This window comes from Ovis aries, chromosome 11 (genome assembly GCF_016772045.2).
Source record: "Ovis aries strain OAR_USU_Benz2616 breed Rambouillet chromosome 11, ARS-UI_Ramb_v3.0, whole genome shotgun sequence".
In the NCBI taxonomy this organism is placed as follows: domain Eukaryota; kingdom Metazoa; phylum Chordata; class Mammalia; order Artiodactyla; family Bovidae; genus Ovis; species Ovis aries.
The window spans coordinates 12,373,902-12,390,069 of record NC_056064.1 but is presented as its reverse complement, the minus strand read 5'-3'; the positions used below and the strand labels follow the sequence as shown (position 1 = coordinate 12,390,069).

Genomic DNA, 16,168 nt, shown 5'->3' with positions numbered 1-16,168 from the left:
TTTTCCAAAGTGGCTGCATTACCTATCTTACACTTGAGTGGTATCTCATTGTAATTTTAATTTACATTTCCCAAATAACTACTTATGTTTAACATTTTTTCAAGTGCTTACTGGCTATTTGTATATCTTCTTTGAAGAAACATCAATTCAAATCCTATGATAGTCATCAAAATTTTGAGGTATATTATTCTGTACATAAATGTAGTATTTTAACATTTTGAGATAATGAAAGTACTTACATTTTGCTTTCTCTTCATCTCTGCCTCTTGTAAGAAGGACAAGTCCAACTATTAAGTTATTGAAGTGCAGTCCTTTGGATGTTCCACCAAAAGAACAGTAAATCACCTAGGAGAAAATAAATGGTAAAACCAACCTTAGACATTTCAGTTGTTGAGGAATTTGAGGCTGGTATCATCACCTTTAATAAATCTTATCTCCATCTCTAAACAAGGTCCTGGTAAACTCCAGCGCAATTATGTTAAATTTCTCCCTCTTCTTCCTCCTTTATACCTTGTTATCACACTCAATCAAGAATATACTGTGTCCATCCTAAAGTATATGTATCACTGGCTGACACACTGAATTTTCTTTCTCTTGAGAGTCCTCATCAAAGTCCAAAGAGATAAGTTTTTTTCCTTCAATAGTCCCATAATGTGATAAGAATTTTGATCAGAGAATCTCCTTCAACTTCTGTTAAATGTCTACACATCATTTTGATTTGAAAAATCAACATTCTGTAAGTGGATGTTCAGAAATACAATGGCGATTATACTACAATATATAAATGCACCTAATTAACATGCTGCACACCTTAAATTTATACAATGCTGTACATTAAATATATTCAACTTTTAAGTAAAAAAAAGACATTTTTATACTCTTAAAATTGAATATTATAATAGTCAGATATAAAGAAGAAAAGCTATTCATAAGAAAGTGACAGTAACAGCAGTAACAAATTCATTCACTCAACAGTTCCGTGTTGAGAGCCTAGTGTGATACTGTCAAATAACAAACGTGTCTTGGTCTTCTGCCAGGTTCCAAAAAAAACAATGCAAGAGCTTCTAAAATCTTTGGAATTCCCAGAGTGATACAGATGAAAGGTGGAGAAGGAAATGGCAACCCACTCCAGTATTCTCGCCTAGAGAATCCCATGGACAGAGGAACCTGGCATTGGGTCACGAGAGCTGGACTCGACTTAGTACTAAACCACAACCACCACCACCACAGATGAAAGGAGCATCTTTTGTTATTGATAATAAGCCTCTTTAAACCACACCTGAATTTATGCTAATAAGGTGACCCTTGGTGGGTCCTTACAAAGCTTTAGAATGGGAGCTGGTAGTCAGAGGAACTAATGATGTGATTAGAGGGTTAGAACTTTCACCCCCACTTTCCAGAGTCAGGGAAGGAGGAAAGGGCTGAAAATGGAGCTAACCACCACAGCCGCCTGTGTACTGGAACTTCCAGAAGAAGCCGTAAACTCTGGGTATGTTGGTGAACACATCACGGTGCAGGAAGGGTGGAACACCAGGACATGGAAGGACGGTGCACAATCTCCTTCCGCACTGTCCCTGCCCCCAGTATCCACCATCGCGTGCATCTCTTCCCATCTGGCTGTTTGTGAGCTGTATCCTTTATGGTGAACTGGTAACAGTGAATGAAATGCCTTCCTGACTTCTGCGGGCCCTTTCTAGCACGTTACTGAATCCCAGGAGGGATACATGGGAACCCCTGACTTACAGCTGATTGGTGAGAAGTAGAAGAAGTTGGGGACCTGAAACTGGCATCTTCTGAAGTGGGGGGCAGACCTGGACGTCTGCACTAACTCTGGGTAGTTAGTATCAGAAATGAATTGATTTATAGGACACCCAGCTGGTGTCCAGAGAGTTAGAGAACTGATTGATGTGGGGAAAAAACTCCACACATTTGGTGTTAGAAGTGCTGTGTGGTTTAAAAAAGAAAAAAACCTGACCTAGTATCTGCCAAGAAGAATTTGTCATTAAAATACATGATTAAAGATAATTCAAGGAATAAAACTTAAAGAGTCAACACATGAAAATACATATTCATTAAATGATATTTATAAATATATTTAACAGCACTATGGCAGCTGATGCTAGAAACTGTGTGTCTCCAGGGCCACTGCTAGCAGACTCGGCAGAAACTGCCACAGGGAGAGGTTTCCAAGTCAGAACACACGAAACATAAAAGGAATGTAACACGCATACTTTGTAGGTAACTATTTCAAGTTGGCCCCTGCATAACCAGGGGCAAAAGCGACAGTCCCTCGTTCATGTCCAACTCTTTTGTGACCCTCATGAACTGCAGCCCACCAGGCTCCTCTGTCAGTGAGATTTCCCAGGCAAGAATATCGGAGTGGGTTTTCATTTCCTTCTCTAGGGGTGGGGATCGAACCTGGGTCTCCAGCATTGCAGGCAAGTTCTTTACTGTCTGAGTCACCACGGAAGCCCAAGAGGAAGGTATCCTCTATCCCTAAGGAAGGGTCAGGAAAACATCATAGCCACAGACCTTTAAAGGTCCCCTACCATTCGGCAAGAGGCAGAATCAGTGAGAAAGTCTCGTCCTCCAAGTTGCAGAGACATAAGGACCACCTAAAACTGAGACAGCAATCGGACAACAGAGAATCCCCCACCCTGGTACCCCTCACCCACCTCCACCTCTACGTTAGCAAACACCGAGCAATCAGTAACAGCAGTCTCCCGCTGAGGAGAGGGAAGAGTGCGGAGAGATCTCTGAGGTACAGTACCAAAGAGAAAACAAGATCAAACGTTAAAGGTAGAGCAGACATTACAAATCTCCCCTGGCAAATGGGCCTCTAATCTAAAAGAGGAAACCTTAGTGTGGAATTTGAAGCCTGTGGTGTGCACTGCGGGTAGTTGTAACAACACACTAAAAAACCAGCTCAGCTGAAGTATAGACTGACGCAACTGCTTGTGTGGAAGACTCAGCCAGGCATAAATACTGTTTAGCTCAGTCTCTACTGTCCTATATAAAGCATCTATCTTCCCACCACAAATTACATGTCACACAAGGAAGCAGAGAAAACCCAAAACCTCACAGACTGACAAAGGAAAAACACAGAAATAGAGTTTTATAAAGCTCCGGAATGCCTCAACAGCAAACTCAACAGGCTCAAGTTAGAGACTATCCAAACGAAACAGAGGGGAAAATATGTGGGGATGGGAGGGGACAAAGCAGAAAATCCAAAGGCTGTGAGAAAATACCAAATGATTTAACATGCATGCAACTGAAATCCGAGAAGTAAAAGAGAATGGAACAGAATAGCTGAAAAGATAAAGGTTGAAAATTTTCCAAAACTAATAAAGACACAAAACCACAGATATAAGCTGTTCAGAGAACAGGTAGGACAATCACACTTTTAACTCCCCCAAATCAGCTAGACAAATCGTACCCAAACTATTCAAAGCAAAAGGTAAAAAGAAAACCTTTAAGGCAGCCAGAGGAAAAACAATGCATTACATTGAGAAAAACATTTCTCATCAAAAACTACATAAACCAGACAACAGTGGCATGACAATTCTAAAGCAATTAAAGAAAAGCAAAGAAAAGAAAAAAACAAAACAAAACTGAGAATTCTATTCCCAACGAAAATACCTTTCAAAAGGAAAAAGTAGACTTTTTCAGGAAAATAAAAACAGAGAACCAAATGTATACTACATAAAAGGGTAAAAGAAAGTACTTCAGGCTGAAGGAAATAAGATATCAAACAAAATAACTGTATCAACACAAAGAAAAAAGAGTAGGAAATAGAATAAATGAAAGTAAATATGAAATTTCCTTATTTTTCACTGGTCTAAAAGATAATTGGCTGGCTAATGGAATAAAGAAAGTGAAAGTTGCTCAGTTGTGTCTGACTCTTTGCCACCCCACAGACTATAAAGTCTATGGAATTTTCCAGGCCAGAATACTGGAGTGGGTAGCTGTTCCCTTCTCCAGGGCATCTTTCCAACCCAGGGATCGAACCCAGGTCTCCCTCATTGCAGGTGGTTTCTTTACCATCTGGGCCACCAGGGAAGCACAAGAACACTCAAGTGGGTAGCCTATCCCTTCTCCAGCGGATCTTCCCAACCCAGGAATCGAGTCCGGGTCTCCTACATCGCAGGCGGATTCTTTATCAGCTGAGCTACTAGGGAAGGAACAACAGTCAAATTCTAATGTGTTTACTGCATATGTAAAACACATGACAATAGAACATGGGACAGAGCAACTGGAAGTTTAATACTGTATTCTAAAATGTTATACCATGTTGTAGCTCAGTCTTCACGTTGCCAGTGAGAGATTAAACACAGCACATAGTGTTTAACCCAACATCAACTCCATTAATAAATCATCATAAAAACAATAGCTAATACATTTAAATGGTTATTATATGGCATATAACTATTATTGTGTTAGTTGCTCAGTCATGTCTGACTCTCTGCGACCCCATGAACTGTAGTCCGCGAGGCTCCCCTGTCCATGGGATTCTCCAGGCAATAATACTGGAGTGGGTTGCCAGTCCTTTCTCCAAGGGATCTTCCTGACCCAGGGATCGAATCCAGTCTCTCCCACTGTAGGCAGATTCTTTACCACCTGAGCCACCAGGAAAGTCTGGTATTAATCCAAGTGCTTTGCTTCACCAGTATTAAACCTCAAGATGATTCCATGGGGGAGGTATTACTGGTGTCCCTATTTTATGGCTGAGAAAAACTAGAGCCCAAGGAGACTGAAATAACCTTTCCCAAGTCATACATCAATGAAGCAGCAGGATCAAGATTGAAACTGAGGTTCCTAACACTGAACTCTTAACCCCTTCACTGTTCCACAGTACAATCATACACATTCTTTAGCATATAAAATGGAAAACATCACCAGCAGGATGTATACCATTTTGGTCAAATATACTGAAGATTAAGAAAAAGAAATTTCAAAGTATTCACAAACCCAATCTACAGACACTATGTTTTTGGCATCCCTTTCTTTCCACTTTAACTTGATAATGTGGTCACTTCCCTGGCTTTTATACAAAGAGAACAAAGTTGTAAAAGTAAACTTAACCAAGAAAGTCTGAGTAAGATATGATTTTTCAATTTTCCAAGTATCTGTAAATTGTAGATTTTGTTTTGAATACATCTGGTTGGAATGCTGGAATGAATATAGTGGCTCTCATGCCCAAAATATAAGAACAGCAATAACTTTCTAAAACCACAAAGTTCAAAAGTTCATTTAACAGATGATGAAAGCAGGCCCAAGAAAATTACCACATCCCCTGAATTCTAAGATGAATGTATTTTCCACCTTTTATTAATGTTCCAGAAGTCATTATGCACCTAACATTAAATGTGTAATATCTTTCTTTCACTCTGCAGAAGTCATTTTTATATCAACAGTCACCTTATAACTGACAATACTTTAACAGTAATGAAATATTAAGTGCCATGCTCATTACACTGTTCTTAGGATCCATTGAGAGGCTGTACAGGATAAGCAAGGATATTTTGATGCTACTTTTTAAAAGGCACGTAAGTGTTAACTTATTACTATAATCTGTTATAAGAACTTTATTTTAAAATTCCTCTAATAATTTTCTGTAGCTATTAAAAATGAAGAAGAATAAATAACATATTTTCTTAAACATTTGGTAGCCAATAACATCTGGATTGAGACTTTGGCATACTGTTACACTAATGTGTAAAATTGATGCTTATGGTAATGATCTCACTAGCCTCTTTTCAGACAATGATATCATCCAGTAAATAATATGATTAGTTGAGAAGACTGGGGAATTAGTCTGCATTTTAAAAGAGAAAGACTTATACTTTAATATACAAAGAACTTAACCCTCTCCATACAGTTAGAAGGTTAAAAATGCAGATGTTCGTAGGTGTCCAGTGTAAAGGAAAGACTGTGTCACGTTTCAGCTGCTGTTCTACGATCCTCATCCTTCTCCTTTCAGCATCTTTTAGACATAAAGCACAAGGATAAGCCACTGTTCCTAGGGGAAAGCAGTAATGATGCATATTGTATCATAGCATTGCTTTTGGGGTCAGGGAGTCCTGAGCTGAAGCCAGGCTTTACTAATTTACCAGCTACATGATCTTGGGCAAATCACTTAACTACCTGAGCCTTAGTTCCAGTCCTACGAGGCTATGTGTCTCATGTCTTCTCATTCTAGAACCCAGGTGGAAGAGCAGCCCCTGTATGAGAAAGGCTACTCTTTGGGCATAAGGCAGACTGTAGCCTGACTCCATTCTGTTTATCAGGAAGAATTAATTCAGCATTGATGAGCTCATGGCTTTGCCCTTGGATACAACTTTTCCTGAGTAAACACTATTACATTTTTTAAATGATTTTGATTCACAGTCAAAAGAACCAAATTAATATCTTCAAATTTTCATTCATTTTATATAATTTTCAAGAGAGTCAAACTTTTCCATTTAAATTTTTAATCGATACTTGATTGTCAGCTGGTTTTTGTTCATATCAAAAGTTTCTAAACTAACAAATCTAGTCTTCTTACATCAAATTTAGCTGATCTAAATTTGTTAATGAAAAATTGATTTTTCTAGAAATGTCTAAACAACAACAAACTCTTAACTGTGTGCTTGAATAAAAACAAAAACAACCTGTAGTGCTCACTTCAGCAGCACATATACTAAAACTGGAATGATACAGAGGACATTAGAATGGCCCCTTTGCAAGGATGACACGCAAATTCATGACGGGTTTCATACTATGGATCACTTATACGTGGAATTTAAAATATGACACATGAAATTCCCTGACAGCCCAGTGATTAGGACTCCATGCTTTCAATGCTGAGGACCCAGGTTCAGTCCTTGGTTGAGGAACTAAGATCCCACAAGCTACACAGTGTGGCCAAAGAACAGATTTAAAAAAATAAAAGATACGACATAAATGGACTTATTTATGAAACAAACAGACTCACAGAAATAGGAAACAGACTCACGGTTGTCACTGGTGGGAAGGGAGAAGGGATGGATTGGCAGTTTTGAATTAGCAGATACAAACTATTATACACAGAACGGATAAACAACAAAGTCTTACTGTAAAGCACAGGGCACTATATTCAATGTCCTGTAAAAGAATATAAAATAGTGTGTGTATATAGAATCACTGTGCTATATACCAAAAACTAACACAAAATTGTAAATCAACTTTATTTCCATTACAAAAAATTTTTTTAAATAAGTAAATAAAATTTAAAAACTTGTTATAATTTATTCTTAATTTGGTATGAAAATATTGTCTCTCTCCACAAGATTTTTTAAAATATAACGCATAATATCATTATCAAACTAAAAAAATCCCTCTCTTCCCAAATTCCTATGTTGAAACCCAGTAATGGGACTTTCAGGAGGTGATGAGGTGATGAGGGCGAAGCCCTATAAATGGGCAAGGGGGTCTTTTTTTGAAAGTTTATTTATTTTTGGCTGCCCTGGGTCTTCGTTGATGAGCAGGCTTTCTCTCGTCTCAGCGAACAGAGGCTGCTCTCCAGTTGCAGCGCGCGGGCTTCTCACTGTGGTGGCCTCTCCTGTCGCAGAGCGTGGGCTCTGGTATGCACGAGCTTCGGTAGTTGCAGCGTGTGGGCTCAGTAGCTGCGGTACTCAGGGGGATCAGTACTCTCATAAATGAGAGACCTAGGCAAGCTCCTTTGCCTCTTCAGCCACAGGAGGATACAGCAAAAAGATGGCCATCTATGACCAGGAAGTGGGCCCTCACCAGATATGGAATCTGCAGGCACCTTAATCCTGAAATTCTCAGCCTCCAGAACTATGGGAAATAAAATCCCGTTTATAAGATACCCAGAACATGGTATCGTTATAGCAGCCTAAAAATGGACTGAGACAAATACAAAAATTCCTTAGTATCATCAAATATCTAGTTAGTATTCAAATTTCTCCAACTATCTCATTTTTTTTTAACTTAAGATCTAAAATATATAATTGATTGCTAGTCTCTTAATTCTCTGGATTTGTAGGTTTCTCTCTCTCTCCCTCTTTTTCAACACAATTTATTCGCTGACGAAACAAAGATATTTGTCCTGGGGAGTTTCCCAAGGTCTACATTCTGATGACTATATTGTCTGTCCTCTGTATTTCCTGTAAATAGGTAGGTAGGCCCAGAAAACTGATCACGTTAAAATTGTATTTTTTGGTAAGAACCATCTCCCAGTTGGTGCTATTGTATTTTCATCAGGAGGCACATAATACCTATCTCTCTTTTTGGTTACCCTGAGATGTACTTCTTTTCCTTCATTAACCAGTTTTTAAAATATGAGTTGGTTTCCCAGCATCTTTCAGAGGTATCTGTGCAGAAAAAAGAAAATGCAGACTACCTGAGACTGTTTTCCTTAAATCCGCTTTCAAGTTTGGCCCTTGACTGGTATCTGTGAACTTGGATTTGGGGGAGACTTCCTGAATCGAAACTGTTCCCTAAATGTTAAATGTGGTTAACTGCTTAAACTGTTTATGAAAACAATGTGGTTTATGCTCAACATCTGCTTTCTTTTGGAAGTTTGGAATTTTGGCCTGTGATAAGTAGAAGTTGTCCAAGTGACCAGCTCCAATAAAAGCCCTAAGCAACATGTGTCTCTCTAAAGAGCGTCCCTGGTGGTAACATTTCATACCTGTTGTCACAACTTACTGCTACAGAAACTAAGTATATCCCCTTCTGAAGAGGAATGGAAGAAGCTTACACCTGGTCTCCTCCAGACTTTGCCCCATATTCCTTTTCTCTTTGCTAATTCTGCTTTGTATCCTTTTGTGATCATGAATCAGAATAGTTGAGTATGACTATGCTCAGTCCTGGGAGCCCTTCCTCTGAATCATGAATCTGGGAGTGGTCTTAGAAACCTGTATCCAAAAGGGGTATATTTTTTTTTTCTCTTGCACTTTTTATTTTGTTGGGGTATAGCTGATTAACAATGTTGTGACAATTTCAGATGAACAGCAAAGGAACTCAGCCACACATATACACGTCCTCCATTCTCCCTTAATCCCCTTTAAAGGGGTAATTTAAAAAATATATTTGCTATGTTTCAATCTCTTTACATTCATACTTAGTTTAGCCATGATCAATTTCCCTATCCCTTTGTAGAGGCAGACTGTTCTTCAAATTGGCTCCTGAATCCATTTTTTATGACTCTAAGTACTGTCTGACACTTTCCTTCCTTTCTAGTACAAGATATTCTAAGCTCACTTCATAAATTTCCTGACCCAAACCTAGAATCAGACACTTCCCCAAGCAGCCTGGTTCTTTTAAGTGGGAAGTTCTATTTAGAGATCACAATCAGGATACTAAGCGTGCTTGCTGCTTGGGTATTATTGACTGTTTCTCAAACTTTTCAGTGGACAGATCTAGGAAAGCAAAACCCAGAAGAATGTATACTAATACTCCCACATATATACAATCTTTTCCATTTCATCTCAAGCTAAGTTAATCATTGCATTTGATACAGATTAAATGTTTCAATATTAACAATGTTTCAATGTTCCTTTCTAGAGGACATTACTGACTAAGGTAACAGAGAAGTAGGATAACAAGAAGATAATTCTAAATGATAACTTCCAATGGGAATCTAGGGATTTCCCTGGTGGCCCAGTGGCTAAGCGGAGAAGGCAATGGCACCCCACTCCAGTACTCTTGCCTGGAAAATCCCATGGACAGGGGAGCCTGGTAGGCTGTAGTCCATGGGGTCACGAAAAGTCGATGACTGAGCGACTTCGCTTTCACTTTTCACTTTCGTGCATTGGAGAAGGAAATGGCAACCCACTCCAGTGTTCTTGCCTGGAGAACCCCAGGGACGGGGGAGCCTGGTGGGCTGCCGTCTGTGGGGTCGCACAGAGTTGGACACAACTGAAGTGACTTAGCAGCAGCAGCAGCCAGTGGCTAAGACTCGGTGCTCCCAACGCAGGCGGCCCGAGTTCGATCCCTGATTGGGGAACTAGATCCCATATGCCACAACTAAAGGTTCACATGCCACAAATAAAGACCCCGCAGGCTGCAACTAAAAGAACACAAATGCTGCAATGAAGATGGAAGAGCCTGTGTGCCGCGCCTAAAATCTGGCATAGCCAAATGAACAAAAATTTTCTTTTTTATGTTCTGAGTACATAAAGCATGAGAATATTGGACTTAGATATTTGTAAAAGAGACTTCTGATGCTCTCACAAACGTAGTTCCCCTTTCCTTGGGGAAACATTTCCCCCATGCTTCTTGCAGATGAATAGGGCTGTATAACAACTTCTGGCTAAAAGGTTATACAGAGAAATGACAGTCACAACTTTTGGGCCAAGTACCTAATTACATGAGTAACTGAGCATGCCCTCCATTACTCCAGTACTGATTTACAGAGCTCTTTCTGACATGTTAAGTGCCAAAGATTTGACATTGCCAAGCAAAGCCACTAATTCAAAAAGATACATGTATCCTAATGTTCATAGCATTATTTACAATAGCCAAGATATGAAAGCAACCTAAGCATTCATTAACAGATGAATGGATAAAGATGTGGGGTGTGTCTATATACCTACATATACACAATGGAATGCTACTCAACCATAAAAAGAATGAAATTTTGCAATCTGCTACAACATGGATGGACATGAATGAGTGACTAACCATGAATGCATGCCAGGAAGATCTCACATGCCACAGGGCAACTAAACCCAGCGCCACAACAATTGAGACTGTGCTCTGGAGTCCAGGAGCCACTGCTAATGAGCCCATATGTCAAAATTACTGAGGCCTGCATGCCCGTGTTCTGCAACAAGAGAAGCCATGGCAAAGAGAAAACCAAGCACCGCAACAAAGAGTAGCATCTGCTCTCAGGCAACCAGAGAAAAGCCTGCACAGCAACGAAGACACAAAGCAGCTATAAATAAATAAATATTTTAAAAAAACACATTCAAAAAATGAAATGCTTCAGTCTGCTTTATTTCTTTATGCTTCTGCTAGATCTTAAAGATTGCAATAAATCTTTTAGTGCTTCATACATTACAGACAACAAATATTTTTTGAATTACTGAGTGCACTTAAGAAAATAGACATTTCACCCCACTATCTAGGTCTGCTGGCAGCTAGAGTCCCATTGTGCCAACCTACTTTCCATTAAAATGCTACAACTATAAGAAATTAGGAGTAGATTCATGGGACGTACTAAAATACATAAGATCCTAGACAATTTTGAAGTTCCTAAAGTCCATTCCCTTCTTCTGAATGTGAACTCATTTCAGTGTTGAAACCAGACATAGCTGTAGTCTAAGATTTCTGTCTTCTTGCATGCTCAGTTGTGTCGGATTCCTTTGAACCCTATGGACTGTAGCCCATCAGGCTCTTCTATCTATAGGATTTTCCAGGCAAGAATGCTGGAGTCGGCTGCCATTACCTTCAGGGGATCTTCCCAAATCAAGGCTCAAACCCACATCTCCTGCATCTCCTACACTGCAGGTGGATTCTTTACCTCCTGAGCCATCGGGGAAGCCTTGTATTACTTACAATCCATTATTTCAGCAAACTTAAGTGATTCTCTGGATGCTTAGGATCAAAAGATCTAATGACATGTATCCATCTGTTTATATTGTCTTAAAGGAAAGCTGAAATTACACAAAGTATAGTCATTTGGGAGTTTTAAAAGACTGGCAATTTTTCACTTTGTATGTTTTGCTTATTATCTGTCTCTCCTGAGAAAAATGTAAGTTATACAAGGGGCAGGGATTCTATGTGACTATTTACTGCTATTCAGCACTCACTATTCCTCTTTATATAAATGATATTAGAAAAACACATTTTCAAAGATAATTATAATAGACAAATCATTTGTTTTCTCCTTAAGTAGGTCCTTTTAGATAAAATTTATACAGATACCACTTGTTTTTACTTCAAATGATTTTGAATCTTATACAGAAATCTTAGCAAAATCAAATTTAGACTTGAATTAATCTTAGGCTTCAGATTATCCTGCAATGATGAGATGAATGTAATTTGGAAAATAAACAGTGTATAGCACTGGCAAAAGGTCAACTTGACATATTCTTTGTTTTACCATAATATAAGAAGCAACTATTTTCAAGTGAATGAAACAATCTTCTAATAATAACTGAACACATCAATTCTTATATTTTTTCTACACCTATTTTGAAAAAGGATTCAATTCAAATCTCTATAAAAGTGAATTTTTATGAGAATTCCCTTAAGGTCCAGTGGTTAGGATTCCAAGATTCCACTGGAGGGGGCCCGGGTTTGATCTGTGGTGGGGAACTAAGATCCAGCAAGCAGCACTGTGTGACCAAAAAAAATTGCTTCACTTTTTAAAAAATAAATGTGGAGGAATTCCCTGGTGGTCCAGTGGCTAAGAATTGGCCTGTTTATGCAGAGTGCAGAGGACATGTATTAAAGCCCTGGTCCAGGAAGATCCCACATGCTGCAAGGCAACTAAGCCCATGCACCAGAACTACTGAGTCTGCGTGCCTAGAGCCTGTGCTCTTCAACGAGAGACGCCACCGTATGTGAAGCCCTCATACCCCAGGGAAGAGCAGCCCCCACTCACTGCAACTAGACGAAGACCGCATGCACAGCGACGACTCAGTGCAGCCAAAAATAAAAGCAGAAGAAAAAATGCTGAAAATTAAAAAAAAATATATATATATATCAGTCAGTTCGGTTACTCAGTTGTGTCCAATTCTTTGTGACCCCATGGACTGCAGCATCCCAGGCTTCCCTGTCCATCACCAACTCCCGGAGCTTGCTCAAACTCATGTCCATTGAGTCGGTGATGCCATCCAACCATCTCATCATCTGTCGTCCCCTCCAGAGGACATACAATGAAGACTGAGTGCAGCCAAAAAGAAAAAGAAAAATAGAAGAAAAAAAGCTGAAAAGTAAAATTTTTAAAAATACACCTTTCCCTTTAAGAGATCACATAAGAAGTAGACCAATTTCTTCATATGCCTAGCTATAAAGCTAGCCTAGAAGTTACGAAAAGTTAATTACAGTCCATGTTATGACAAAGATCATGTTCCAGAAAATTAAAATGGTATAGTGATTAAATTAACTAATAATAATTAAGATGAACATGCTGATGTTAATTAGGGAAGTTTTTGACAAGGTCTCATATCAATAACAACACATTTTAGATAATAAATTGTGGACTGAATAATTAGAGTTGGTTGTGTTAGTCACTCAGTCATGTCCGACTCTTTGTGACCCCACAGACTGTAGCCCGCCAGGCTTCTCTGTCCATGGAATTCTCCAGGCAAGAATACTGGAGTGGATTGCCATTCCCTTCACCAGAGGAACTTCCCAACCCAGGGACTGAACCCTGGTCTCCTGCCTCACAGGCAGATTCTTTACCATTTGAGCTACAGGGAAGTCCCTATAGGGTCAATGCAAATCTCACTGAAACTCAAATACAAAAGAGTGTTGATTAAAAATTCTACATATTTTTTGGAAAAAATAGGTCTAAAGAAGTGCCAATCTGCCAACTATTAAACACTTTGTTGGAGATGACTCTTGAGAGTCCCTTGAACTACAAGGTGATCAAACCAGTTAATCTTAAAGGAAATCAAGCCTGAATATTCACTAGAAGGATTGATGATGAAGCTGAAGCTCCAATATTGTGGCCACCTGATGTGATGAGCCAACTCACTGGAAAAGACCCTGATGCTGGAAAAGCCTGAAGGCAAAAGGAGAAGGGGGCAGCAGAGGATGAGGTGGTTAGATAGCAATACTGACTCAATGGACATGAATTTGAGCAAACTCTGGGAGATGGTGAAGGACAGGGGAGCCTGGTGAGCTGTAGTCCTTGGGGTCACAAAGAGTCAGACATGACTTACCGACTGAACGACAACAAATCAGTGATTTGGATTATGACATAGAAGGCATGTATATTAATTTTGTAAAAGACAAAGCTGGGAGGAATAACTAATAAAACAGGCAATAGAAAATAGAATTAACTTCATCTTAGGCAGGAAACAAGACTAAATGCAGCACGATTAAATGTTATGTAATCAGAATTTTTTTAAAAGTCAGAATTATACGTGAGGATACAAGAATAAGATCAAGCTTGGAAATTTTAGCCAACAAAGCTATGACCTTTTTGCTTAAGCTAATACAATTTTATGCTGCTGCTGTTAACTGCTAAGTCGCTTTAGTCATGTCCGACTCTGTGCGACCCCATAGGCAGCAGCCCACCAGGCTCCTCTGTCCCTGGGATTCTCCAGGCAAGAATACTGGTGTGGGTTGCCATTTCCTTCTCCAATGCATGAAAGCAAAAAGTGAAAGGGAAGTTGCTCAGTCGTGCCCGACTCTTAGCGACCCCATGGACTGCAGCCTACCAGGCTTCTCCGTCCATGGGATCCTCCAGGCAAGAATACTGGAGTGGGGTGCCACTGAGAATTAAATATTCTCCTACTGTTCACTAATCTAATTCCATCTAGAGAACAGCATGGGATTAACCAGCATGCATATCAACTATGGTTAAGGAACAGTAGGGGAAAAGGACTTGTTCAGGTTCCCATTTTGCAATTCAAATAGTTGAATTCCATCTCTGAGTAGTAGTAGATTTCCAATGGGGGTTCTAGTGGTGACAGCAAAAACTACGGACGCATCATGATAACATGCCAAAATCCCCAGTGACTTCTACCTCCGTCCCTATCTCTAGAACCAGAAAATGAGGCTGGGACTAGGTCAGGTGAATATACAGATCTGTTTCAATGCCCCCAAACTTAAAGGGGGTAAATGAAAATCAAAAACTTCACTCAATTCATGGTATTTTACATTTCAAGGTGACGTGTCACATCAGTTTATAACATCTAATACTTAGCAAGACACAAAAACTAACAACATAAGAGAAATGCTAAACAGAGAAGGATGTTTGAGATAAAACTGACCGCTACTAAAAGTTATCGCACTTCCCTGGTGGTCTAGTGGTTGACATCTGCCTGCCAATGCAGGGGACATGTGGTCAATCCCTGGTCCGGGAAGATCACACACGCCACGGGGCAACCAAGCCTGTGCACCACAACTACTGAGCCTGGGTGCCTACAGCCCAGGCTCCACAACAGGAGAAGTCACCAAAATGAGAAGCCGGAGCAAGGCATCTAGAGAGTGGCCCCTGCTCACTGCAACTAGAGAAAGCTAATGCATTGTAACGAAGACCCAGCACAGCCAAAAACTAATTAAAAAATTAATAAGTGATCAGTTACAATGGAATAGTATTCAGCCATTAAAAGAAATGACATTCTAACACATACTACAGTGTGGATGAGTGCTGAAAACAGTACACAAAGGAAATAAGCCACACACAAAAAGCCATGTGTATCATTTCACATATAAGCAGCCCTTAAAATAACTGAAGCAATTCGTTATTATGTTATTTAATTATTAAGAAACAAGGAAATAATTCCCCACTCACTAACTACACCTTATGGAAAGAACTGCTTAGAATTCAGAATGCATTTTCCTTTACAACCAATGATCAGATTTCCCTAGTTAACCCCATGAATTCTACATAAATTATAATGTGGTTAAAATACTGAGTAAGTAAGCAAGTAAAGTCACTCAGTCGTGTCCGACTCTTTGTGAACCCGTGGACTGCAGCCCACCAGGCTCCTCAGTCCATGGGATTCTCCAGGCAAGAATACTGGAGTGGGTTGCCATTTCCTTCTCTAGGGGATCTTCCCGACCCAGGGATCGAACCCGGGTCTCCCGCATTGGAGGCAGACAAAGAACACTTTAAAAGTATATGACTGTGAATGCATTCATTTCATCTGTATTATGAACTAAATAAACTTAGGGGTTAAGTATAAGAATGCAGTCATTATTTACAAAAATCGTACACTATGTGGTGAAAAGGAAATAAAAAGACAATATGAATGTCTCAGTCCATTTCTCCTCTTTATCCTGGCCCTATGCAGTTCCCACTGCTCAGACTTTTTCTTTAGTTTTTATTTATTTTTGGCTGCACTGGTTCTTTGCTGCTGTCGTGGGCTTTCTCTAGTTGCTGGGAGAGAGGGCTACTCTGTAGTTGTACACGGGCTTCTCATTGCAGCGGCTTCTCTTGTGGCAGAGCACCAGCTCCAGGCTGTGCAGGCTTCGGTGGTTGCAGCCCATGGGCTCAGCA

At 39.7% G+C, this 16,168-nt stretch overlaps 1 protein-coding gene, 1 non-coding gene and 1 pseudogene across 7 annotated transcripts in view; 2 read left to right on the top strand and 1 right to left on the bottom strand.

The window, feature by feature from the left end:
* USP32 (ubiquitin specific peptidase 32) overlaps window positions 1-16,168 on the bottom strand; it is a 198,682-nt gene that overhangs the window by 96,649 nt on the left and 85,865 nt on the right. For all 6 annotated transcript variants that reach the window (XM_060395174.1, XM_060395175.1, XM_060395176.1 and 3 more), the window contains one exon: window positions 240-345. In XM_060395174.1, the coding sequence (XP_060251157.1) occupies window positions 240-345 (106 nt within the window). The remainder of the gene's footprint in view (window positions 1-239; window positions 346-16,168) is intronic.
* LOC114116937 (V-type proton ATPase subunit G 3-like) overlaps window positions 1,428-16,168 on the top strand; it is a 33,956-nt pseudogene continuing 19,215 nt past the window's right edge.
* Window positions 6,656-6,762, top strand: LOC114117040 (U6 spliceosomal RNA). Its single transcript, XR_003590835.1, has one exon. It is a non-coding gene; the product is annotated as a U6 spliceosomal RNA (small nuclear RNA).